General features: G+C 37.0%; 1 protein-coding gene across 3 annotated transcripts in view; it reads left to right on the top strand.

Moving 5' to 3' along the window:
• Window positions 1–25101, top strand: part of DCBLD1 (discoidin, CUB and LCCL domain containing 1) — a 114847-nt gene extending 89746 nt beyond the window's left edge. Inside the window, exons 7-16 of one of the 3 annotated variants that reach the window (XM_069076979.1) lie at window positions 4909–4949; window positions 7852–8067; window positions 8886–9010; window positions 12073–12220; window positions 12351–12458; window positions 15598–15685; window positions 16798–16844; window positions 18077–18193; window positions 20461–20496; window positions 22556–25101. In XM_069076979.1, the coding sequence (XP_068933080.1) occupies window positions 4909–4949; window positions 7852–8067; window positions 8886–9010; window positions 12073–12220; window positions 12351–12458; window positions 15598–15685; window positions 16798–16844; window positions 18077–18193; window positions 20461–20496; window positions 22556–23085 (1456 nt within the window). In that variant the 3' untranslated portion in view covers window positions 23086–25101. Of the gene's footprint in view, window positions 1–4908; window positions 4950–7851; window positions 8068–8885; window positions 9011–12072; window positions 12221–12350; window positions 12459–15597; window positions 15686–16794; window positions 16845–18076; window positions 18194–20460; window positions 20497–22555 lie in introns of all 3 variants that reach the window. The other 2 variants (XM_069076978.1, XM_069076980.1) reach the window with 2 other exon arrangements.
• The last annotated feature ends 492 nt before the right edge of the window (window positions 25102–25593 follow it).

Genomic DNA, 25593 nt, shown 5'->3' with positions numbered 1-25593 from the left:
TTCCAGAGGTGATCGGTGGATTCTTTTGATGACTGTTTTACCCACTGATGCTAGGACCTCAGTACAGTTTTCCTTGATGACTCCTTGAAAGATGCTATGCAGGTTCTTTTTTATCATGGTTCTCAGGTAGACCAATAATTCTTAAATTCTCTCTCCTGGATCTATTTTCCAGGTCAGTTGTTTTTCCAGTGAGGTATTTTATATTTTCTTCTATTTTTTCATTCTTTTGATTTTGTTTGACTAGTTCTTTTTTTTTTTAATCAATTGGGGTTAAGAAACTTGCTCAAGGTTACATGGCCAGTTATTTCTGGGTGTGGTGCTAAGTGTCTGAGCCCAGATTCGATCCTCAGGTCATCCTGACACTGGAGCCAGTGCTCTTACTCGCTGTGCTACCTGGCCGCCCGTTTGACTAGTTCTTGATGTCTCATAGAGTCATTAGCTTCCATATGCCCAATTCTAATTTTTAACATATTGTTTTCTTCAGTTAGCTTTTGTACCTCCTTTTCCAATTGGCCAATTGTACTTTTTAAGGAGTTATTTTCTTCAGTGTACTTTTTTTCCATTTTGTCAATTGTATTTTTTTTTTAAATTTTTCTTCTACCTCTCTTATTGGACTTTTAAAATCATTCTTGAGCTTTTCCAAGAAGGCTTTTTGGGCTTGAGACCAATTCATATTCCTCTTTGAGGTTTCAGATGTGGGTACATTGACCCTGTTGTCCTCTCCTGAATTTGTGTTTCAATCTTCCCTGTCACCAAGATATGATTTAAAAAACAATTTTCTCTTTCATGTTGTTTGCCCTCCCTTTTTCTGGCTTTTAAATTTGATCTTTGCTTCTGGGACCCGGCGGGCACTATCCCAGGCTTCTTGTGCTGGGGGCTAGGGGCCTGGTTACTGGCTTTCTGTGCTGGGGCCTCAGGTGCTTGCTGTTAGCTGTATGTTGTCGTGGTCTGGTATTTTACCTGGTGCTGAGCTGGAGGCAGTGTGTGTCTAGTGTTGGAGCTTGCCTACTCTTCCACCCTGGCGCTCAGGATCTCCCACTGGTCTGCTGAGGTGGGACCTGCGGCTGGCCTGCTGGGATGCTTCCTGTCCTGCCCTTGTCCCCTTAAGCCACAGCAAGTGGAAGCCCTTCCATTAATCCTCCTAGCCTCCCAAACTAGAGCTGAAACACTGCCATACCCTGTCCTTCTGTTTGCTTCACTATCCCAGGATTCTTCTTGGGGCAGTATTCTCTGGGTTTTTCAAGGTCAAGGAAGGGTGAGAGCAACTTACTGTTTACTCTCCCATCTTGGCTCCCTGAAGTTTAAATGGGTGACTTTCAAATATTCAGTCTGTGGGCTGATAGCCCCAGGAGTAGCTGTTGCTGCTACTACAGGCCCCATGTAGGACAGTGCCTCTCTCTCTCACCCAGCTCTGACATACCCCCCTCCTGCCACCAAGAGGGCTGGGAGTCACCACTAATGCCAGAAATTCAGTCTGCTGGGGTGCACTCCAGTCTCACTGATGAAGTTAAAGGTTTAGGGGTGCATGAGACCCCAAAATACCAACACACAGGGTCCTGCTGAATGAATTCCACTCAAGTCTTCTCTCAGCCAAAGTAAAGCAAAGTTTATTAAAGGTTCGTCATAATGCGTAGACTCTTAAGGAACCTCGTTATTTTGTGAAGTTTGAGGACAAGCAGGTCAGAATCATTTGACACTGAGTGAATTTGCACTAGATAATTCTGGGGCCTCCCCGTGGAGACAAGGTAGGTCTGACACAGAAAGATTGTGGGAGGATTTAGGGGTGGTCTAGAGGAGAAGTTTGGGGAGGGTCTTCAGGAGGAGTCAAATGAGGTCAGACTCCTCCAGTAATGAGAGATTAAGGGTGGGAAGTAGCTGAAGACTACCTGGAGATTTAAGGGTTTATAGATATTTTGGGAAGATCTAGGGTGGGGAGTAGCTGGACAAAGGAGGGGTAGGCTAGTAATAGATTTGGGTGGAGCTATAATGAAAGGCTTATGGCCTCAGGCAAATGCCTTGTGGGAAGATTCAAAGAGAGCTCAAGGGAGTTCCCAGAGCCTGCACCTCATCATCACTATGATCAGGTCTGCACTGGTGCAGACGAGACTGCACTCCTCTCACAGCCAGTGGCAACAGACCCCTCTTGTGGACCCTCAAGGTTTTCCAGGGCAGGAAATCTACCACACTCTTTCTCTATGTGGATTCTTCTGCTCTAAAATTTGTTCAGATTCACTCTTTAGAGGTAGCTGAAGAAATCTGTCAGAGAGTTCAGGTGAATCCCTGCTTTCACTCCACCAATGTGCCTTTGCCTCCTGGGGTTTACATTATAATGGGAACATATTTAAGTATATGCAGAATGAATACAAGACAGTATTAGAAAGGAGGGCACTAGTAGTTGGGTAACTCTGGGAAAGCTTCACATAGAATGTGGAGCTTAAACTGAGTTTTGAAGAATGCAAGGAATTCTAAAAGCCAGAGGTGAGGAGGGGAGGTGGTATGTGGGACAGCTAGAGCAAAGGCAGAAATGGGAGGTGGAATGTTGTTAGGTAAGGTAGATGAGTCTCAAGCCAAGAAAAGACAGTGTGTATTTGGCATTTGTAAGTAGAACAGGTTGACAAGTGGCAGATTTGTATAGAAAATTAGCAGGAAATAAGACTGGAAATTTTGACTGAGGCCCAATTTTGGGAAGTGTTTAATTCCCAGCTGAGTCATCAGTCTTCAGACTTTATAAGTCATAGGAAGCCTTTAAAGAGGTTTTTGAGCAAGGAATTGACGTGGTAAAAGGGGTGTTTTAAGATAATTAGTTTGGCTGTGCTATACAAGGTAAATTGGAAGAAAAAAGGCCAGGTAGGGAAATTGAATTGGAGTTTTAGACTAGTGAATGAATGACTATAGAATGTTTATTAAGCAGTATGTACAAAGCAATGTGCTAATTTAAGTAACACTAGGGGAAGAGAGTCCCTGTTCTCAAGAAGCCATGTTGTAATAGGAAAGGCAACACAGGGAAGGTTTCAGCTATGAGTCAGATAGAAAGATTTCATGGTCCTTGGGGTATAAAGTTGTCCGGGTATGAGATTAAAAGAATCTGAACTAGTTAAAATGAAGAAAAATAGATAAATGCAACAGATTGTGTAAGAGATGAATTGATAGGATTTGTTAGGCAATGACAAAGGAATTTTCTCTTCTGTAAAATCAATCTCAAGCATTTAGTAAGCACTTTTTTTTAAGCCAGGAATAAAACTAGTCACTGGAGATACTGATTGAAAAAGAAGAGAGAGGAGCAGCTAGGTGGCACAGTGAATAGAGCACTGGAGTCAGGAGTACCTGAGTTCAAATCCAGCCTCGGACACTAAACACACACCCATAAAAAAGTAGCCGTGTGACCTTTGGCAAGTCATTTAACCCCAATTGCCCCTCCAAACACCTCCCTCCCCCCCCCAAAAAAAAAGAAAGAAAAAAGAGAGAGAGAGAGAATCCTTACCTTCAAGGATCTGGCATTCTATTGGGGAAAACGTGCACAGATAAGTAAATGTAAATATGTAATGTAATTGCATACACACACACACACACACACACACACGAAGTATTGCGGGGATCAGGATAAGTTTCCTATAGATGGATAACACCTAAACTGAACTTTGAAGGAAGCTAGAGATTCTTAGAGATGAGGTGAAGAGAAAGTGCATTTCAGACATGGGATTTACATTTACAAAGGCATGCAGATTGGAAATAGAATGCAGGTTGCTTCCTGTTTGATCATCTTAATTTTCTCACTAGAGTAGTATGAAAATCATGTACCAAGAATACAGGAATGGGGCAGTATACCAGGCCTTAAGGCAAAGTTTCTTAACCTTTTTGTCTTTGACCCCTTTGGTAGTCTGATCAACCTATAGACCCTTTCTCAGAATAATGTTTTTAAATGCATAAAATAAAATACATAGCATTCAAAAGAAACTAATTATACTGAAATACAGTCATAAAAGTGTTTTGTTTGTTTTTTTGTACTCAAACCCTAGGGTGATAACTGTTGCCTTAAAGAGAAAGTTTGATGTAGCCTTTGTGAAAGAAGAGTGACATATAAGGCATATATGTCCAGAGAGTGAGCTGAACCAGGAATGAAGTGAGCATAGCTGGGACCCCCTCATGAAAAAGAGGAGCCAGCAACAGAAAGGAAAGGAGATGTTAGGCTTGATCCCAAGGCTCAACACTGAGTGGCAATGACTGTGGTACATTGGTTGGCTCTCTAGAATAAAATTTGGTGACTAAGAGTACCCTTTAAATCTGCAAAAGGAAGATTGCACAACAACGAAAATACATTATAGCTGGTAAAGGCTAGAGAGATTTTTTGTTCTGTTAATGAGATTTTAATGTTGAGAATGAATGGAAAATTGAGGTCACTATTAAAGGAAAAGTCCTCAGTCAACAAGTATTTATTAAGTTCCTACTATATGCCTGGTACTGTCTAAGCACTAAAGAAACATAGAAAGGCAAAAAATAGTCCCTGCTCTCAAGGAATTCCCAATCTAATTCAGGAGACAGCATGCATAGAACAACATACAAACAAGAGATAGGATAAATTGAAGATAATTGGCAGGGGGAAGGCACTGCTCTTAAGGGAGATCTGGAAAAGCTTCTTGCAGAAGGCACGGATTGGCTGGGACGTGAATGAAACCTGGGAGGACAGGAAACAGAGAGGAAGAAGAAGGGAATTCAAGGCATAGGAGATAACTAGTGAACATTCTCAGTTTGGAAGATGGAATGTCTTGTGCACTTGTCATTTTGACAGCCTGTGGATATCCTTTAACATCTGTGTGAAGTGTATCTATATTATATGAAGTACACCTGCTTATGTTGCCCTCAGAGAAACTCATCTACTAATAAGTACTCTTTCTCTTTTTTTTCCCCCAGTGGTTCTCTGTCACATAAGAGATTTATGTTTTCATCCAATGGTAAGAAATATTGAAATAACCTCTTGGAGATTATGAATGTTTATAGTTTCCCATTAGTTACTGTCATGCCTTCTCCACCTTTTGAAATCAAGTATTCTGTAAAATATTAGATGTTGAACAGAGCTAAGTAACATACATACTCATGATACTTGGAAGAGAAAATTGGGGAAATAATTATATAAGAAAAAAAGCTTATCAATAACCCATGAGAAGCACTATGCTATAATAGATGGTTTGTCTACGTTAGGCTAAATATGTCCTCTTCCTCCCTCTCCCCTGCCTCACCAGTGCAATGAGAAATGACACCTATTCTGAAAATAGTGGGATTCTTATCCTACCAAACTTTAACTGGGTTATTATGATCTCAAGATCGCCATTTGATTTTTACAAACTGCTAGATGGCCCTGTGGGTAAAGTGCTGGATATGGAAGTTCTAATCCTGCTTCAGACACTTTCTGATTATGTGACCTTGGGCAAATTACTTGACCCATCTCAATCTGTTTCCTTATCTGTAAAAATGGGGATAATAATCACACCTTTTTCACAAGGTTATTATGAGGATCAAATGAGATAATACATGAAAGCACTTTGCAAACCTGAAAACACTATATAAATATTAGCTATTATTATTAGCAATTTCGAGTAAATTTAATGAACTCATACTTCAGTGCTTTCTGGGGTCTCTGATTTCATCAGTGTGAATATTTTCTATAACAGTGTAGTTGTCAACTTATTGACACTTTCTTATCCTTAGCTACTCTTGCCCACTTCCTCCAATTAATCACCAAAAGTGGGAACCATTTAATGAGGAGGCCTTCCTCTAGTACTCTTTTTTTTTTTTTGCTTTTTGGAGGGCAATTGGGGTTAAGTGAGTTGCCCAAAGTCACACAGCTAGTATTGTGTCAAGTGTCTGAGGCCAGATTTGAACTTGGGTCCTCCTGACTCCAGGGCTGGTGCTCTATTCACTGCACCACCTAGCCACCCCTCCTGTAGTACTCTTAACAATATGTTGATATCATTGGAACACATAAGATATCCACTGGGTCTTCTCTCTCTCTATATGACTGGTATGCCTTATTTTCCAGTTGCACATCTATCTGATGGCATCTTTTATGCCATTTATCTTGCCCAGTTACTAGTTAGTAATGTGTTATAGCCTTCTCTTTTCCATTATGCACTTCTCCTTTGAGTGACCTTTAGCTTTAATGGCTTGCTGCCATATGGTTTCCCTAGAAGAATACTGACCTTTGAAACATGGGTCTTTGTTTCAGGGTGAAGCTTGGGGTCATTGAAGTGACTACTTAATTTCCCAAAAGCCAATCCAGCTCACTCTCTTTACTTAATTAATATGATTATGTAAATATGAGGCCTTGGTCAAACATTTGTTATTCCCTTCTTCCCCATAATATCATATCAGGTTCCGATTTGATATTCTCACAAAAAGTTTCTCCATTATTTTTCTGTAGATAGACAGATGGACAGACAGACACACACATAGTTACTCATGTTCTCAGTTTGGACTGGGAAGGGAGACATTTTAGTTTGGCGATGAGATTTTCATTAGTGAATATGATAGAAGAGAGTAAAGGAATATAAACAGAACCCTAGATTTAAAAAAACAGATAATATTTCAATGGGTGGTGGGTGAAAGATGAAATGACTGAGGAAACAAAGGTTCAAGCTTCCAAGCATATTGATTTATTAAGCAATGTAGGTAAATTGCCCAATAAATTGGGACCAGTCACCTTCCTCAGCTTTGGCACTGGACCCCAAATATAGGGGAAGACTGACTTTTATATGTTACAGAAAATAAGACCAATTAAATAATTAATTCATTTATTTATTATAATTATAATACAATTAATTAATTAATTTAAAAAATTAAATTAAAGAAATATTAGGGACTTTCTAAGTTGGGAGGGGGAGAGTAAACAGATACAATTCCCTGAAATCAGAAAAAAAAAGGTGTTCCATTCCCCCCACTGTCTATGAACAGTCAAAGGAACATGAAAACAATAACTGACTGATCAGTATAGGACTAGTTTTCAGATACAACATATGGGCTGCTTGAGATGTACAATTGTGAGAAAATTCCTTTCATCAATCTTTGGGTTATGCTCTAAAATAGCAGGTAGAGGTGGTCCAGCTTTCCAGCTATGCAGGGCTAGGTTCAAACAATACAATAAGGTTTTCTCCCAATTTTCACAATGAAATAAAGATTTCTCACAAGGCAGAAGTTAGACTAAACTCATTGAATAGAAAGGGAACTGAGTTAAGTCCAAAATTGAGTTACAAAATGGAGTCAGTGTGGTTCACTCAGTTCCTGTAATTAACCACTGACTGTCCCAATCCCTGCAATTCCTTCAAAGGGAGGACTTATTGGAATGATTTATCAGTCCTAAAAGCATCAGCCATGGCAATCTGACATTCACTGGCTCCTAGGATCATTATTCCCCATTCTTTTAAAATTTGCTGAATTCTGACCCTGTCAGATTTGAGCCCTGATTGCCTAACTAAGCCAGGAGAGTCACTGGGGATCAGGGTCAGGTTAAGAAGACACAAAAGAAATCTATGGGGGTGTAAGGTGTGACCTAAGTTGGATATGATTATAGTGAACAAATTATCAGGCTTCCAGGTGGGCATTTGGAAGCTGAAAAACACAAAAGTGCCTAAGATCTTTAAACCACCCCAATATCCATATGTTAAATACAACTTTGGAACATGCAAACAAATTCCTAATTCTTCCATCTTCACCTAAATCACTTGATTCATCCCTATCATATCAATAACCAGAAAATCAATTGAGTAATTCTAGGCCAATAGGGGATTTTATTCTTACTTTGTTTTCTTTTGCCATCCATGATCAGACCTGTACCTGAATTGTGTTATTCCTTTATTGTAGGGTGCAATAAATCCCTGAGTTTGGAACCTACCAGGCAAATCACAGCTTCTTCCTCTTGGCATTGGGTCAATGAAAATAGAGAAGAAATTCATTGGTCTCCTGGCCAGGCAAGGCTCCAGGACCAAGGACCATCATGGGCTTCAGCAGACACCAGCACCAACCACAAATCCGGGGAGTGGCTGGAAATAGATTTGGGCGAGACAAAGAAAATAACAGGTATTAAAGCACTTAAAATTTAATTTTGTAGATATAGAAAAGTGCTGTGTGTAGGAATTCTTTTCATAACAAGCTACGTTCAGATAACACTTTTGGTTTGCATAGTGTCCTTCTTTAAAGAATTCAAAGCTCCTACTTCTGAGTAATGCTAGTATCCTCCCTCTATTGAATAGCTTCAGTTTATCCTGTATGTGACTTGTTTGTATTTCCACCATGGCCACTGCAAACTCCTCAAGAGCAAAGACTGTCTTTTGCCTTTCCTTGTATCCCTAGCATTTAGCACACAGTAGGTACTTGACAAATGCTTATTGACAGACTACTGACTGACAAAACATTTTACAAATTTTTAAAAATGAAATGACTCTTCAAAATTTCAGCGTGTGAGAGAATGAGGTACACATATTAGGTCAGTTCCATTTGTCTTCCATAACCAACATTTATTTGGAGATGAGAGTGAGAAGATAATTCAGTAGCTTTTCAGTTTAAAATATACATTTAAAATTGTAAGGATGTTTTTTTTTCCTTTGCTGTGTGAAGCTTTATATAAAAACATATGAAATGAAGTTTTTTTCCAAGAATTAAAGAGTTTTAGCTACAGTTCTAAGAAAAATTCCATTAGCTGTGAAACTATTTCTTTCCTGACCAGCAAAATGAAGGTAATTGAAAGAAACGTGTTAACATATTTTAGAAGTCTATGTTCTATTAGAGAAAAAAGTGAAATTGGAAGTTTTAGATTTTAAATGTAGTATACATACCTAAATATGGGGAGGGGGAGGTTTAAAAAGAAAACTAACCAAGAGAAACTATCTTGTTACAAGGGATTAGGACTGCAGGATCCACACAAACAAATTTCAACTTTTATGTTAAGTCTTTTGTGATGAATTTCAAAAATCTCAGCCCCAAGTGGAAGACGTACAAAGGAATTGTGAACAATGAAGAAAAGGTAAGAAGAATGATTGAGGTGAAGAATCTGACTCAGAGAAACTATTCTTTTTATTGCTATCTTTTGTTTTTCAGTTACTAGCATTTTCCAATGTAGGTCCCTCTTTTCCTCTCAGAGAACCATTACTTAAAACATCAAAGAAAAAATAGGGATGGGGAACACTTTAGCAACACTAATTGACACATCAAAAAAGAAATTCATTATATGCAGTCTTACATACCCTTAGTCCACTCACTGTCTCTGCAAAGAACCAGGGAGAGGTATCTTTTCATATCTCTTCTCTGGGATCAAGCATGTCATTACAATTTTTAAAATTAAATTTTATTGTATTTTCAAAACTGAATTGTCTCCCTCCTGTCTTTTACCTCAATAAGCAAGAAAAACCAGACCCTTGTTAGAGTCATATAGTCAAACGAAACAAACCACCACATCAGCCATTTCAAAAAACAAAACAAAAAATTACATCTCAATCTGTTCTCTGAGTCCATGTCTTCTCTATCGGTAGCATATTTTCATATTTAAATTTCATATTTAATATTTCATATTTATTCCAGAGTCCTCTGGAATTATGGTTGGTAATTGTGTTAATCAGAGTTCTTAAATTTTTGAAAGTTCTTTGTCTTTACAATGCTGCTGTTATTGTATAAATTACTATTTTGTTATACTCTCTTCACTCTGCAGCATAAGTTCATACAAGTCTTCCTGTGTTTTGCTTAAACCATCCCCTTCATCATTTCTTATGGTACAATAGTATTCCATCAGATACTTATACCATAACTTTTTCAGCCATTTCCCTACTGATGGGCATCCGCTCAGTTTTCAAATCTTTGCTATCATAACAAGCTGCTATAAATGTTCATATACATATGGAGCCTCACTTCTTTGGGTCAATAGGTATTTACAGTTTAACAATTTTGATCATTATAATTCATAGAATTCTTTTGAATTTTTTCTTCTGTATACATTGTGGTCATTTTGTATATTGTTTTCCTGGTTCTCCTTGCTTCACTTTGTATAAGTTCATATAAGTTCTCTTGTGCTTCTCTGTATTCTTCATATAATTATTTCTTATAGTAAAATAATGTTCCATTACATCAATTTACCACAATTTGTCTATCCATTCCCCAATTTATAGGGATCTACTTTGTTTCCAGTTCTAAGCTACCGTAAAAATAGCTGCTACCTAACTTGGTTTATATGAGCCCTTTCCTCCTGTTATTAACTACCGAGGGAATATGCATAACTGTGTAATCTCTTGAGTCAAAGGATATAGACATTATGGGGAAGCTAGTTTTCAAATGGTATGAGCCATTAAATTTATAATATGCTTTTCAGTATTGAGAGAGAAATTACATACCTTTATTGATCATATATGAATGAGAAAGTAGCTGCAAAAGTCACATAATCTTTTTTTGTGTGTCATGAACCCTTTTGTTGGTCTAGTGAAGACTGTGTACTCCTTCCTTAAAATAATGTTTTTAATGCATAAGATAAATAATTACATAGGAAATTAATTATGTTAAAATATAATTATTAGGGTTTTTTATTGTTCATAGACCTCAAGTTAAGAACTGCTTCATAATCTGAAATGTCTGAATTTTAAGATGAATTTCTCATCTCTACCTAGTATATAACATTACATTTTTTAAAATACAATATAGATTTCAACCATGTAGGGAACTCCCAATGTGGAAACAACTTCTCCCAATTCAGATGAGCAATCTGTCTGTAATTTTTAGTCTTAGTGCATTGCCTGGGGCACTGAGAGATTAAGTGATTTACATAGGATCACAGAGCTAGTATGTGTCAAAGGCAAGACTTGACACCTGGTTTTCTTGCTACCTTAATCATACTGTCTCAGTTTTCTGCCTTCGTTTATACAGCAATCATTTATGGAATATTTCCTTTGTGAGCTACTTTGCTAGGCCAAAATAACTAAGACATAGCCCTTGCCCTCAAGAAATTTATAATCTGTTTTCTATTAGAGGAGTTAACTTTGATACCACTAACTACAAAATAATAAGAGGGAATCTTTACTTGAAATACTTGATTTTTTTGGTATTATCTTTCACTTTAACTTTTTTTAAAAAGCAGCTGGTGAAAAGTCACACCAATCACACTAAACTAACAGACTGATCAAAGATGGGTTTGATTTTTTTTAAAGATACCTAACCCTTTATTTTCATGTTGATTCACTCTGAACACTGAGGTGTTTCAGTAAATTACCATTGTAGTCCAGTTGAATGAAAATTTTTTTTTAATTGAAAAAACTCAAATTAGGTTCACCACCATAAAATAGCATGAGAGGCAGTTGTGTTAATGGCAGTTAGGGTGGCACCCAGACTGCAAGAAGAGCTAGAAGTCATTTTCAGTCTTAAATATAAATATGAACTTTAAAAAAAAACCCCACCAACACCACCACCGTAAACTTTCATGAAATCCAGTGACTTTCAGGCAAAAAAAAACTGCCTTTATATGTGGAGGGATGGTGGTAGAAATGGTGAGATGGCTTATGCTTTTTTCAAAACACAGAAATGACTCATGAGCCTGGAAAATAGAAACTGTCTACTATTGAGAGCCAGAAATGTTTAATCAGTAGGAATTGAAGCATGGTAGAGGACTGGCATTGGGAATTTATGGGCAGAGGTTGGTGGGAACATTAAATAGAAAGGAAGTAATTAGTAATTGGAGATTCCATGATAAGGTATAAACTACCATATATGTTTTTATAGATTTCAAACCAACATTAATTCCAGATAATCAAACTAAACTGGGCAGTTTAACTTCATTACCACCAAAAAGTTCCAGGCAGAAACTCATATGTGAAATAGGTTGGACTCAGAAAGTGTCTGACTTTGTCGATCACGGGAGTTTCTAATGAATGCAAGTTATCTTAGTTTTACATAGACAATTTTCGCAGCTAGATTGGTGCACTAACCATAAATAAATATATATATATATAATGTGTATGTATATATGTATATGTATATACACACACATGCACACACACACATACTAACAAATATATTCTCTAGGTTAAAAAAAGGAACTTGTTCTTACAGATATTTCAAGGTAACTCTAACTTTAGAGATCCAGTACAGAACAATTTCATCCCTCCCATCATGGCCAGATATGTGAGAATTATTCCAAAGACCTGGCACCAGAGAATTGCTCTGAAAGTGGAACTGATTGGTTGTCAGATTACACAAGGTAGGACTAATGGAAATTCATGAATATGTATATTCCTGATGTTTCCTTTGAGCACTACTGTTTCTTGTATTTGAATGTCGATTTTTTTCTCAACCTTCTCCCTTCCCCATTCCCCATTCTCCTTTGACAGGTAATAATTCATTTATTTGGCACAAGCCAAGTCCAAGTACAGGTGTCTCAATTGGCAAAGAAGATAAAACTCTCACAAAGCCCATTCCCTCATCTGAAGAAGAAAGAGGTACAAGTCACTTACTGTTTTGTAGTTTTGCATTTCAGCTGCTTTAATCACAATAATAGCTAGCAATTTATAAAGCACATTACAGTTTGCAAAGTGCTCTATATTTATTATCATTTGATTCTCAAAAATAGGCACTTGGTGTTATTGAGTTATTATTTTTATCCCTTTTACACATGAGGTAACTGAGTATAATGATGGTAATGATAATAATAGTAACTTGCATTTATATAGCACTTTAAGGTTTTCAAAGAGATTTCTTCAGGATGATCCTATGAAATAGGTCTTCAAATTATTATCACGTGGGGTGGCTAGGTGGCACAGTGAATAGAGCATGAGTCCTGGAGTCAGGAGGACCTGAGTTCAAATCCGGCCTCACACACTTAATACAAAAACTAGCCATGTGACCTTGGGCAAGTCACTTAACCCCAGTTACCCTACCTTCCCCCCTCCAAAAAAAAAAAGCAAAAACAACAACAAAAAATTACTATCACATTCATTTTAAAAAGAGAGGCTCTGTGACTTCTCAAAGTGAATCCAGAGTCCTCAGAGATCAAAAAGCTCCAGGGTTAGGATTCAAACTCAGGGTTTTCAAATCCAAGACCAGTGTTCTTTCCGCTATGCCACATTGTTTTTCCAAAGGTACTCCACCCACTCACCTCAGTACTGACGACTGTCTCCTGAGCACAATATTTTCTCTAATTTTTTTGCCGGCTTTCCACAGGCAACTTGCAGAGAAAAGCTGAGGATTGTGTTCTGACTGACCTAAACTTTTAAGCCAACAATTTTTTTTTGATTAGTTGTCTAGTATTTGTTTTTTACATGCCTTTAAAATTAAAGGTGTTTTTTTTTTTTCCAAAACAAAACCTATCTCTTTCCTTCCCACCTCCCTCAGCTGCATTGAGAAAAGAGGAAGAACGAAACCTGTGTTACAAGCATGTATAATCAGGCAAAACAAAGTCCCCATTCCACACTGGTGTTATCCCCAATGACCTGCACTCTGAAGCACTCTAAATCTGCCTTCTCTCATTAGGTTAGCACCTGTTAGGGGCCACCGGAAACCCTGGGGTCCTAGTCTGAGAATTATGATATTTAATAAAAACATATTCATGATTGGCAATTCCCCTATGGCACTGGGCCTATTTACAAAGAACTGGGGAGGCCCTTCTCTATTCACTTTGCCTGGTAAAAGTGAAAAGGAGGGCTTTGAATATAAAGCCATGCTTGCAGGCTTTACTGCTTCCACTCAGACCATGGAGATTGTTTAAACAAATTATAATATGTAGTATAAAGTATTGTAATCATATAATATATGCATATTACATGTATATAGTACATAATTATCTAATATTGATACATACTACATAATGGACTATATAATGTATAGATTGTTTGAACAAATTATATGTATGTGTATATATGTATATGCATATATGTATATATAAAATTCAGACAAGAGATTTGAATTCTAAGTACAACAGTCATTATACAGATATCATAGTATGACCCAAAGGGAATTCAGCATAATATCTACCTTAGTTACTGACATGCCAAAGGGATATTGCTTTTGACACTTTTTCCTTTATAAGGTGGCAATGTCATTGGGGCTTTTATTATATGTGTAGTTTAGTTATTGTGAGAAAATTACGGTAGATGAATTTCCGGTCCTAGAAGGTTGTTGTGAGGAAAGAAACATTTTGTAAATGTTAAAGCTTTATTTCAATGTAAGTCCTTCTTGTAGCCAATAGTGAATTCCATTGTTCCAAGTTCCCTAGTACAGCTTCCCAGGGTGTGTGGTATATTCTGAAAATGGACACCTGAGTATTCCCCATTGATTAGAGAAATAAATGGAATTAATTATTAGCAATATAGGTGCTCTGAATACAGATGTTTTGTAAGTTAAGATGCCTATTTGTTTTTCATATTGTCTTCCCTCTTTTTTTTTTTTTTAACATACACAAGAACATAGCAACATACAACAAATGAACAGGCTTCACTGCAAATTCTTTCACTATCCCTACCCATCCCTCTTTGCCTTCCTTTATTCATTTAACAAAGGCACATTTATGGAGTCCGTACTTTATTCAAGGTAACTTTACTAGAGTTTTTTTTTTCCAATTGTGGCTTTTAGGGATACTTTCTGGGGATTAACGATCAAAGACGGTAAAGAGCAAAGATTGATCTCCCTTTCTTTAATTTCATAGGCTGTAGGTAGGGCAAACAGTTGGGGCTTGTACCAACAGCTACTTAAAATCACCCACTGTTTCACTAAGCAGAAATTGCTGTAACAAAAACATAGCCACCCATTCTATTTGCTTCCTCCTTGATATGTCTTATAACACTGTTCTATTTTCCCTGTGATTTAAAAGATTTCATGAAGCCCAAGGCAAATGCTATTTGGTATTATCAACCTGCAGGGTTTACTCATTTAACAAACATTTACTAAGTGCTCCTAGTGTACCAGATTCTCTTCTGGATGCTGAGATATAAAAGACACAAAGAAAACAGCCCCAGCTCTTTAAGAATAATAGAATGTGAATGTGAATTATTAAATTATTAAATAGAATGTGAATTATTCTATTAGGGGTAGGTGGGGGACTCTACATTCCTATCTTTTCCTCCCATTTTAACCCACCTATTCCAAATTCTAAAGAATAGTACAGGCCCTGGGGTCCCTTGGTGGGAACACCCCGAACTTCCAGTGGTGCTGAACTACTTTGTAGATTCCACTATAAACTTTGGTCAGCTAGCAAGAAGACATCCTGAATGCATGGGCCCTTTTCAAACCTCTGCTTATATTCGGGCCTACCTATAGAGGGAAAGTGCATAGTTTGGACTAAGCAATCCTCTCAGAGTAGATTATAATCCCTGAGAAGTATAGGAACTAGGCCCATTTTAATTAAATGTACTTTTACTATTGTTTTCTCAAATTTCATCTTGAGTTTCTGGTATTTCTATTCCACACCAATAAAATTTATCTCAGTGCACAAAGCCTAAAAATAGTGGGTGAGCCTCAATTTCTACAATATCTTATATGGTAATTTTCTCTGCAATTTTATTGGCTCAAGAGTTATATTATGTTCTGTTTCAAATAAATGGAATCCGTTCAAGTTGATCTGAGTCAGAATGTGTTTTTTTTTAGGTATAAAAGTGAGAACTATAACCATTCCATTGGTGCTCTTTGTGGTCTTGCTCGTAGTTGGAATGGGTATCTTTGCTGCTGTGAAAACGTATGTGCCTATTTAATTTTAATGAATAATTATCAAAATAAAAATAGTAGTAGAACCCAAAAGGATACTTCACTGGCTTCTCCCCTAGTGCATAGAAAAAGTCTTCAAAATAGCATTATTTGTGAGTGTAAGTTGGAGAGATGGTGAGTAATGTTTTTGTATGATATAAGCTTTAAATATGAATTTGGTACTTTGCTGAAGAAGTACATTCTGGAAATGGCATTGTTCACTTAATGTAGGAATCTTGAACTGTGTTAAAGCTTCCTCACTGATACCTTCAGGTGCTTTTTTTTTTTAATCTGTGGGACAAAAGGCATCTCCTGGAATTGGTGTGTTAGAATAAAAAGAACATTGGACTGAGTATCTGGAGATTTGGGTTCAAGCTACTTTTGTGACCTTAGAAACTCTCTGGGCCTCAGTTTCTGAAACGATTCAACAACAATATAAGGTGTTAAACAGGGTCCTTTCTAACTCAAGAATTCCATGATCCCAATCCTGGGTTACAGTGAATAGGATCAGGACTAAGGATGAAAACATTTCTCGTTAATTAATATTTACCTTTTTATAATTTTTTGCTATGATTTAAAAAGCTTTGGCTTCTGGTATGGGGGGAATGTTCTCGGCATGTTAGTGCAAACAAAATAATGAGTAACTTTCTGATTAAAAGCTGATATGGAATATAAACATGTCTGGAGGTTAGAACTCCAGACTGTTGGTATTTGCTTAAAACAATTGTGTTGGCTTCAGTGTATTTTAGTTTTAATGCTTTTAGAGAGCCTATTATTTGAGACTGGTGCATAGCAAACTACAATGAAAGGCTTTACTCTGTAGAGTTGAATTTGAGATGTCTTTTTACATTTTAATCTTTCTAAGATTGCATTTTAGCATAGTGCTTTTTTTTTTCTCAAGTACGTCTAGGGCCAAGTTTTTCTAAGTAATGCAGTAAAATAAATGGTGATCAAAAATACATTTATAGATGCCAGTTTCCAAAACATATAGTACAATAACTTGTTAGAAACAATTGTATTGGAGATAAAAGGGAAAAAACATTTTCAGGAATGGTAAATTCTTTATCTTATTTTTTCTGTTTTTTTTTTTAACCCTTCTAGTAGGAAGAAGAAAGGAAATCCTTATGGATCAGCTGAGGCACAGAAAACAGGTTAATCAAAAATATTAAGTTTTTATTGACTTTTCCATGAAGCTGTGGGATTTCCCAATTGAAAAAAATCTCCTGCTTTCTCTTAGCTATGTTAGAACAGCAAGTAGTAATACAAGGCTTTCTCATGTCTTTAAGGTTAGCAATGGGATTGCAGAAATGTGCTGTATATCTATAGTCCAAAGGAACCAAAATTTTCGTGGTCCACTTTTAAGTGTAATCAACATCCCCTTAAATATTTGGCCACTGCATGTATGCTACTGTTCTTGAATAAAGACTTTAAAGTGTTCACCTTTGAACTGAAATTAACTCAGTTGTCAGTAGCCACCAAGAAGCTTTGGGGTCCCCCAACTTTCTTCTACCCCTACCAAAGTGCTTGAAAACTTAGGGGAGGCAGCCCTAGAAGTAGCGTGGAAGACCTCATACTCAATTTGCAGGATCTTATTATAGCCTAATGTGACCTTCTTACCTGTAATATTGGATAGGATTTAGCTCAGGGGATTGCCCTGAAACAAAACTAACATGAGAGTCAGTGAAGATAGGTAAAAAGATAGGTAACTGTTTCCACGTTAATCACAGGCAGCAAGCATTAAGTCCTACTATGTGGTAGACACTGCACTTGGTGCTGAAGAAACAAAAATGAAATTGCTCCTGCCCTCAAGGAGCTTAAATCACATTGAGGGAGTCAATATATGAGAATATAAATAAATACAGGGTAATTTTGTGGGGCAAGCCTAAGAGCTCAGGGGATCAGAAAAAGAGTCATGTAGAAGGTGGTGCTTGAACTGAGCTATGAGGGAAATTAGAATTTCTAGGAGGTGGAAGGAAGGAGGCAGTACCTTCCAGGTATGGGGGACAGCCTTTGTAAATATTATTAGCACTTGTCAACAAATGCAGCATGCTGCTGGCCCTTAGCATCCAGAAAGTCCTATAATCACACAGGCTTTTCTAAAGTAAGGTTATTCTATATCCAAGAAAGCAAGAACATTATATAAAAGATATATTTTGTGTATGTATACTTCTGTACATATACACACAGATGAGTGTGTGTGTGTTTTGCATTTTCTTACAGCCCAACCATCATACCTTTTCTGAACCTTGCTGGCCTCAACAAAGTCCAGGACATGCATTTATAATAGATCTTTTGTCCTTTGAAAACTCCTCTAGCAAAATGTGTTGTATACCATGTGAATTGTTTCTGGTTTTTTTCTTTAATTGCTACATCTTTATTCCAGGATGTTGGAAGCTGCTCAAACAGCCCTTCGTCAGACGTCAATCATCAGAGTTCACCATCAGTTATGAAAATGAAAAGATGACACAGAAATTAGACCTGGTCACAAGTGACATGGCAGGTAAATTTCCAAACCTCTGATGAAAATCATCTCCTTTGACTTGAGGAGTTTTATGTGATCGGGCAATAATAGGACCTGTGGGAAAACATGATTTTTTAGTCAACTCTCATTTATGTCAAATCCAAAAACTAGAACTATCATTACCAGGTTTTTTTTTTCAGCACTCTACTTTGGAGAAGCTGCAAACAAGCCCCCATCAGAAAGATATTTAAAGAACTGAGAATCTGTGATGTGTGCCATGTGTTCAGCACTGATTCTACCCAATTGCTAACAGTTCTAATAACTAATAGACATGACGTTGACCTGGAGCCACTATCAGATTTCACAGTAATTCTAAATTATCAAAGGAAGATAGTCATGTTTTCCATAAAGTATCATGGTATAGTCACTATAGTTAATAGCATTTGAGTACTTTCTTTTCCTTTTAAAATTGGCAATCTCAACATGGTATACACAATCACATTTGGAAAGAATAAACTTTTATTTCTATCTGTTGTTTTCACACCACCTACGTTTCCCAATCCATTCCTCCCTCCTTCTCCTCACAGTCAACCCTCCCTTATTACAAAGGATAAAAAAGAAGGGGAAAGTCATAACTTGTGAAACATAAAAAAAGTCTGACTTAAGTAGAAGTGTTCTCTACCCCACTTCTGCAAACAAGCTAGGGGAGATGCCTTTTCATATGTCTTCTTTGGGGCCAAACCAGGTCATAATGATTTATTTCACAGCATTTAATTTTGGTTGTTTTAAAAAATTTTATTCATATATTGTCAGCATTAAATATACTATTTTACTGATTTTGTTTACTAATAATAACCTCTAGCATTTTTATAATGCTTTAAGGTTTAGAAAGCACCTTACATCTATTATCTCACTTGATTTGCTTATTTCACTCTGTATCATCAGTTCTGATAAGTCTTCCCATATTTGCCTATATTCATGATATTATAGCACAGTAATATTCTATTCCGTTTACTTACCAGAGCTTCTTTCTTAGCCATTCTCCAATCAATGGGCATCTGCTTTATAGAGTAACTCTTAAAATAGTCAACTAGACCATCTCATTCTAGAGATTTTCTGAAAGTTCTGAAGTTATTAATAGTGAGGCTAAAGAGAGGGGAACATTGTTTTTTCCCTGTTTGGAAAGAAGAAATGTGAAATATATCTAATATTGTGAATATGCCCTTTTTCTAGATCTAGTATTATTAATTAGTTTAGAAATGTGTATATTACAGATGACTGGCTTGGAACTTATTTAAATAATATCTGTTATATTCCTCCACCAAAGTCCTACAACACTGCTTCATGATGGTTTGGAGGTGAACCTTGATTCCTAGAGACTGTCAATAGAGTGCAAACTGGAGAGGTTGCATCAAGATCAAGCTCAGGAAAGACTTCAAGTATTGTCCTACGTACCTAAGTGGTACAAACCTGGAGTCAGAAATATCTGAGTTCAAATATAGCCTCAGAAACTTAGTAGCTTTGTGTCCCTGGGCAAGTCACTTGACCTCTGTCTGCCTCAGTTTTCTCAGCTTATGAGGATCAAGGAAGATAATATTTGTAAAGCACTTAGCACGGTGCCTACCACGTAGCTGGTGCTTAATAAATGTTTATTCCCTTCCTTCTAATGCCAGGCTGCATCTGTTGTTTTAGGACCATTTTAAGAACAGAAAAACTAAACTCATCACCAGTAGGTGATAAATGTTTTGTGCCAGGGTGACCTATAAAAGAGAAAAAAATAAACTAAATCTCTTCGTCCTGTGCAAGCCCTTTCTTCTTCGATGGTGGGACTTGTGGAGTGATGAATAAGGCAGAGATGATAATAACAACATCTAGAAACTTTAATTATTGGTTCTCTTATTGTGTGATATTTGTACAATACTAAGACTCTTTGGTTCTAGGTTAGTCTTTGGGAGTAATAAGGGTTTCTCTTTTTTCTCTGACCAGAGGGAAGAAAGAGTCATGGGGTGATGGTGAGAAAATTTAAAGAAAGGAGAAGGGGATTGGAATTAAGAAAACTTTGGTTAGCCTCAATTTTCTCACTGAAGTAGGAGGCTAGACCATCTGCCTAAGTGTTATGGAGTAGATTTGGTAGTGAGAGGAGAGAAGAAAATATTTGGTATAATTGCTGTAGAGAAAAGGATAAAGAAATAATAAGGGTAGAGCATAAAGATTATCAAGCATCAGAAAGGGCCTGGCTTAGTATATATACCATGAATTTGTAGTACATCAAATCAGCTTAATTTTGTGATTTTTTTTATCACCAGTGGTGTTCCACCGACCTAGAGAAATGGTGAAATCAGGTAATGACCATGCCACCATTGAGATTTCACAGGTTGAAATGAATTTAAGGTCAGATATGCAGTGGGCATATCACTGAATATACAGCCTAATATGTATACACACATACATATGTACACATGCATAGATATATGTGTATGTATGTGTATGTGTGTTTGTATCCTGGACAAGTGAAGCATATGGGAAATCATCTGGGCCCGATTCAGTTAGGATGAAATCACATTTGCAGAATTATACAGTACTTTCAGTGATCCCTGGGTGCATGCTGCTACAAAAGTCTATTTTTTTATACTAATATTTCAGTCTAACTCTCTAATCAACAAGCATTTATATTATCACCAACTGTGTACAAAACTGTGCAAGGGACTGGGGATTCAAAGGAAAAACACAAAACAGTCCTTGCCTTTAATGAGTTTATATTCTAATGGAAGAGTCAGTGTACCTAAAACAGGCCTAGAAAGGTGAAGTTACTTTCCCAGAGTCAGATAGGTAGCAGACCCCCAGTTTAAATCCAGACCTCTGATCCAAATCCAGTCTTTTTCCCGTGTAAGATGCAGCCTTTCATTTGTTAGGCAGACACTGAGGATGTATAATAAAATGGACCTAGAATTAAACGGTAGAAAGATAGTGGGCTGGATTGCATTTGGGAAATTGTTTTAGGGAGAACAGTATAGTCATTAAAAGCACTGCACAAAGGCTTTTATTTTGAAATATTCATATTTTTAATGTGAACATACTTCCAGTGACTGTGTGTGACTGTATTGTAACAGTAGAATGATAATAGTTTCCAAAAATTATTAAAATAAAAAATGTGAAGTTAGAATTACATATCAACCAAAAGACCTTAGAAGCTGTAATATATTGTCAATGAGGAATCATGTGGGAGAAATGGAGTAAAGGTTATACTTTCAGAGTTCTATGATCTTAAAAAAAAGAAAGATATGGGACAGTCACATAGCCAGAATAACATTTCTTAAGATTTTCAAAGTATAGGCATTTTTATGTATTAAAATAAAATTTTAATTACCTGGTTGATTTTTGCTGTTCTTTATTATATGTGGATATTATCTCTTTCCCCCTATCACCCTATGTCCTTCCTTGACTAATTTCCTTCTCTAAAGGACAGATGTGTGGGATTTTCGGGGGGCAGGGTAAAGGAGTTGGCTACAATAGTAATGGGGTCATTGAGGACTCTTATTCTTGATTTATCTATCAAGAATAACTTCTTAAGGAGTTAACATTTGGGAGAAGTGAGAGTCTTAATTGGTGACATTAGGGTAAAAGTAAGAGGAAAGACCGAGTGTTAATTATGGTGAATTATTGGGAGCTTCAGGTAGTTGAGAATGGCCATATTTCTAAGCCCAAGTGACTTAGAATGTACATGAATATGTTCAGTGAAGACTTGCACCTGTGGAGTGGCCAAGTGAGGGAGATCAGAGGAATGGAGATGTAGAGCCCGGCCAATGTCAAAAGAAGCCATATATGAGGAGGAAAAGGGTGAAGGAATATAAGTGGTTCATTGATTGATTAATTGATTAATCTACCACATTTTGTCCTACACTCATATCTTTCCATGTGTATATGTCTATAAAAATAGGAGCCATTACTATCTTATCATCTTATGGTCAATGTCTAGCACAGTGCCTGGCACAAAATAGGTTGATTGATATGTGTCAGCTTAGGGAGAAAAAATCTCTCACAGGTACTTTTGCTATTTAATAATTATTTAATTTTTTATTGTTCTGCTATGTCAACTGACAAATATTCTAAATACAACAAACTAATGGAAGAATTGGATACCAACTGGCACAATGCATTACTATATTATACCTAAATTTGAAGGTTTTCATTGTTGTTTGGGGTGGGGGGGAAGGTTGGGGTGATGGAGAGATGGAAAGGCAAGGTGGTATTGGGACAGAAAGAATAGTGTTCATGAACTTGAAGCCCTCCTCTCCAGGAACTATAGTCGGTGCCTTCTACAGACAAATAGAATGTGTAATGACTAAAATGATATGGCAGCACCATTTACCTGATCAGTTTTATCATCTGTTTGGTTTTTAGATTATCACCAACCTCTCATGATTGGAACTGGGACAGTGACAAGGAAAGGTTCCACCTTCAGACCGATGGACACAGAAGCTAATGAGACAGGGAAGAACTCTGAGCCAGAAAACCACTATGCCTGTCCTCACCCTACCAACCGCCATGAGTATGCACTGCCTTTGACAAATCAGGAGCCTGAGTATGCCACACCTATTATAGAAAGGCACTTAATGAGAGAGAAAGCCTTACCTGAAGCGGGCTACAATGTGCCTGCCATTGCTCCAGCTCATAAACATTCCCTCTCCTCTGGCAGCTTCTCCAATTCAGGTAGAATGGATGCCAAACATGGAGACTACCAGCTGCCCCAAGGCCTTAAGCCAGGGGAGGGTGAATATGATAAACCCAAAGGCAAAAGCTTCTTAACCACAGAAGACTGTGATACTAACTATCAAAAGCCTCAGATGAGTCCCTTAATGAATGATGGTTATTCAGCCCCTAGAGACTGTCTCAAACCAATAAACCAGACTGCAATGACTGCCCTTTTATAAGCCCAATGTGAAAGAAACTTGCTGTGGTACTGAGCACTCACTATACTGGTATACAGTCACTGGAAAAAATTAGGATCTTCCTAAAGGATTTTTTATATATGTGTATATATGAGTATATGTACCTATATCAGTCACTACAGATATTATGTAGCTATTCATATGTATAGAGATAGATATACTTAACTATAGATATAGAGATTTAGCTAATATCGATAGACTCAGGTATCCTTATACCTGCATCTGTCAATCTAGTTAAATCACTATACATATCTACAAATACATATAAATAGCTATAGATATATCTATGAATACAGGTAGATATAGATACATCATATTAGGACACATGTACAAATATACCCACTGTATGCACATGTGTCTCTACATACATACACATATAGATACTACATATACACATACCATATGTGTGTACATGTATATGTATATGTGTACATTTTAAATATATAGACATGCATGGGCTGTGTGCATGTATCCCAATGGGAACTTGCTGGGGAGGTACAAAGACAACCTCTTTTACTGTTTACACAATATTGCAGTTGATGTTGGTCTTGACCTTAGAGGTCTGTGGTTTTTCTTGTGGGCTGGCAAACATTGTCAGATGAGTAGGTGGTATTTTCCTTTCTGTAACTGTGATCTTAAGCTACTTGGTGTAATATGTGCAATCTGTACAGAGTTTTATTTAACATGAATTAAAATAACTTAAATTTTCTTGATCAGTTTTTAGATCTGCACAGAGGTTAAGTGGGAATGTGCAGCTATTTAAAAAAAAAACTTATGTAATAGTTACATTGACTTTTAAGATATACTTTATCTGATAGAGTCTTAGCAGCAGGCCTGTTTAAACTTAATCTTCTCATTATTATGGCTCATTTCCTTTCTTTTGATAGTAAAATATTAAAGCTTTTTTTATTTTCTCCTAGAAGACCTCAGATTACTTGAAGCATTAAAAGCACACCAACAAGGGTGATGGTTTTTTTTTTTTTTAGCAATTATTTGTTGTTGTTGTTGCTTTAATTCAGCCATGGTCTGTTCTCTTGTAATCATCAGCTGTCTGGGTTCCCTTTTCAGTAAGGATGTCAAATAGTTATTTTTCAAAACAGTTTCGGGTTTTGTGAATTTCAGAAGACTTCATACTGGCTCAGTATGATCCCTAAGAGAACAGTTTTCCTTCTCTCTGCTGATCATTTCATCACTTCTTACATACTCCTCACTTGAACTTTGGGTAGCACCACAGAACTTTCTTTCCTTGTGTGTCTACCCTTTTCAAAATGTCTGTGAAGCCAAAATGTGAATTAATAAAAATGAAACAAAAAAAATCCTGTTATTCATACTGATAGAAGATGAAGGTAATACAGCATTTCCAGTTTGTGTTACTGGGTATGATTTCTGATCTCAGCTTAGCATTGACTTTGAGGTCAAATGACTATATCTGCCTCTGAGAAAAGATGTTAATGAAACTCTGAGAAAAAAAGTAGTTTTAATTTGTTTTTATTTCAAAGTATTCTACTGTAAGAGTGGCAAAGACACAGTCCAGTAGTTGTTCATACCAAGATGGTTGGAAAAGAGGCATTTTTGAAAAAAAACATTTTTTTCTCTCTGGCACCTATACTAATTCTAGAGTAGGCCATACTTGAGCTTTTAAATTATTTGAAGTGGTTTTTATCTGAGCAGGCTTTATGAAATAAAACTGTGCAATGTAGTTATTTGTGAACACTGTAAGCAAGAGAGGAAGTAGATCTTTCTCCATCTGTGACTTTCCTGGGTATATTAGCTAAAAATCTGGACCAAAAAGACCCAGTCCCTAAATTCTGGATGTAACTGTAGTTGTGTACAGTTTTTCATAATTTCTGTGAAATGTATAGAAAACACTGAGGGGTGCTGAAATGTCACACCAGCTTATTTTCCCAACCCTGTGGGGCTAAGTTGTTGACATTTTTGTTGTTTACGTGGTAATACTGTATACTAATTTTAATAATTAAACTTCCAAACCAAAGTTTATTATGGCTTTGAGTGTATCTCTTCTTTCTGTTCATATAAATCACGTTACTTTAGAGCCTCATCACTTCCCACCTGGATTATTGCAGCAGAGTCCTCCTAATTAGTCTCCTTGCCTCTAATTTCTCTCCACTCCACTCTGTCCTCAATACTGCATTTTCCTTAAGCATGAATCTGACAGTATCATCTCCCTGTTCAGTAAACTTCAAAGGCTCCTTCTTGCCTCTAGTATAAAATACAAACTTTTCTGTTTAGCTTTTAAAGCACTTTACAAACTGGCCCCTGACCCATATTTCCTGTTTCTTTCATCATTACTCCCTCTCCCACACTCTGTGATCCAGCCAGAGTGGCCTCAGTTTCACTCAACACTTCTGTGTCATTTCCCTTTGCACTGATCATTCCTCATGCCTGGACTGTCCCCCCTCCTCACCAGTGCATCATAGAATCTCTCTTCCTTCAAGACTTAGCTCAAGCACCAACTTTTATGAGAAGCCT

The sequence above is a fragment of the Petaurus breviceps genome, unplaced genomic scaffold, assembly GCF_028583685.1.
Source record: "Petaurus breviceps papuanus isolate PSGF00001 unplaced genomic scaffold, PetGlider_PUasm1.0 90977, whole genome shotgun sequence".
NCBI lineage: Eukaryota > Metazoa > Chordata > Mammalia > Diprotodontia > Petauridae > Petaurus > Petaurus breviceps.
Note: the sequence above shows the minus strand (reverse complement) of the source record. Positions and strands in the feature narration are given on the sequence as shown.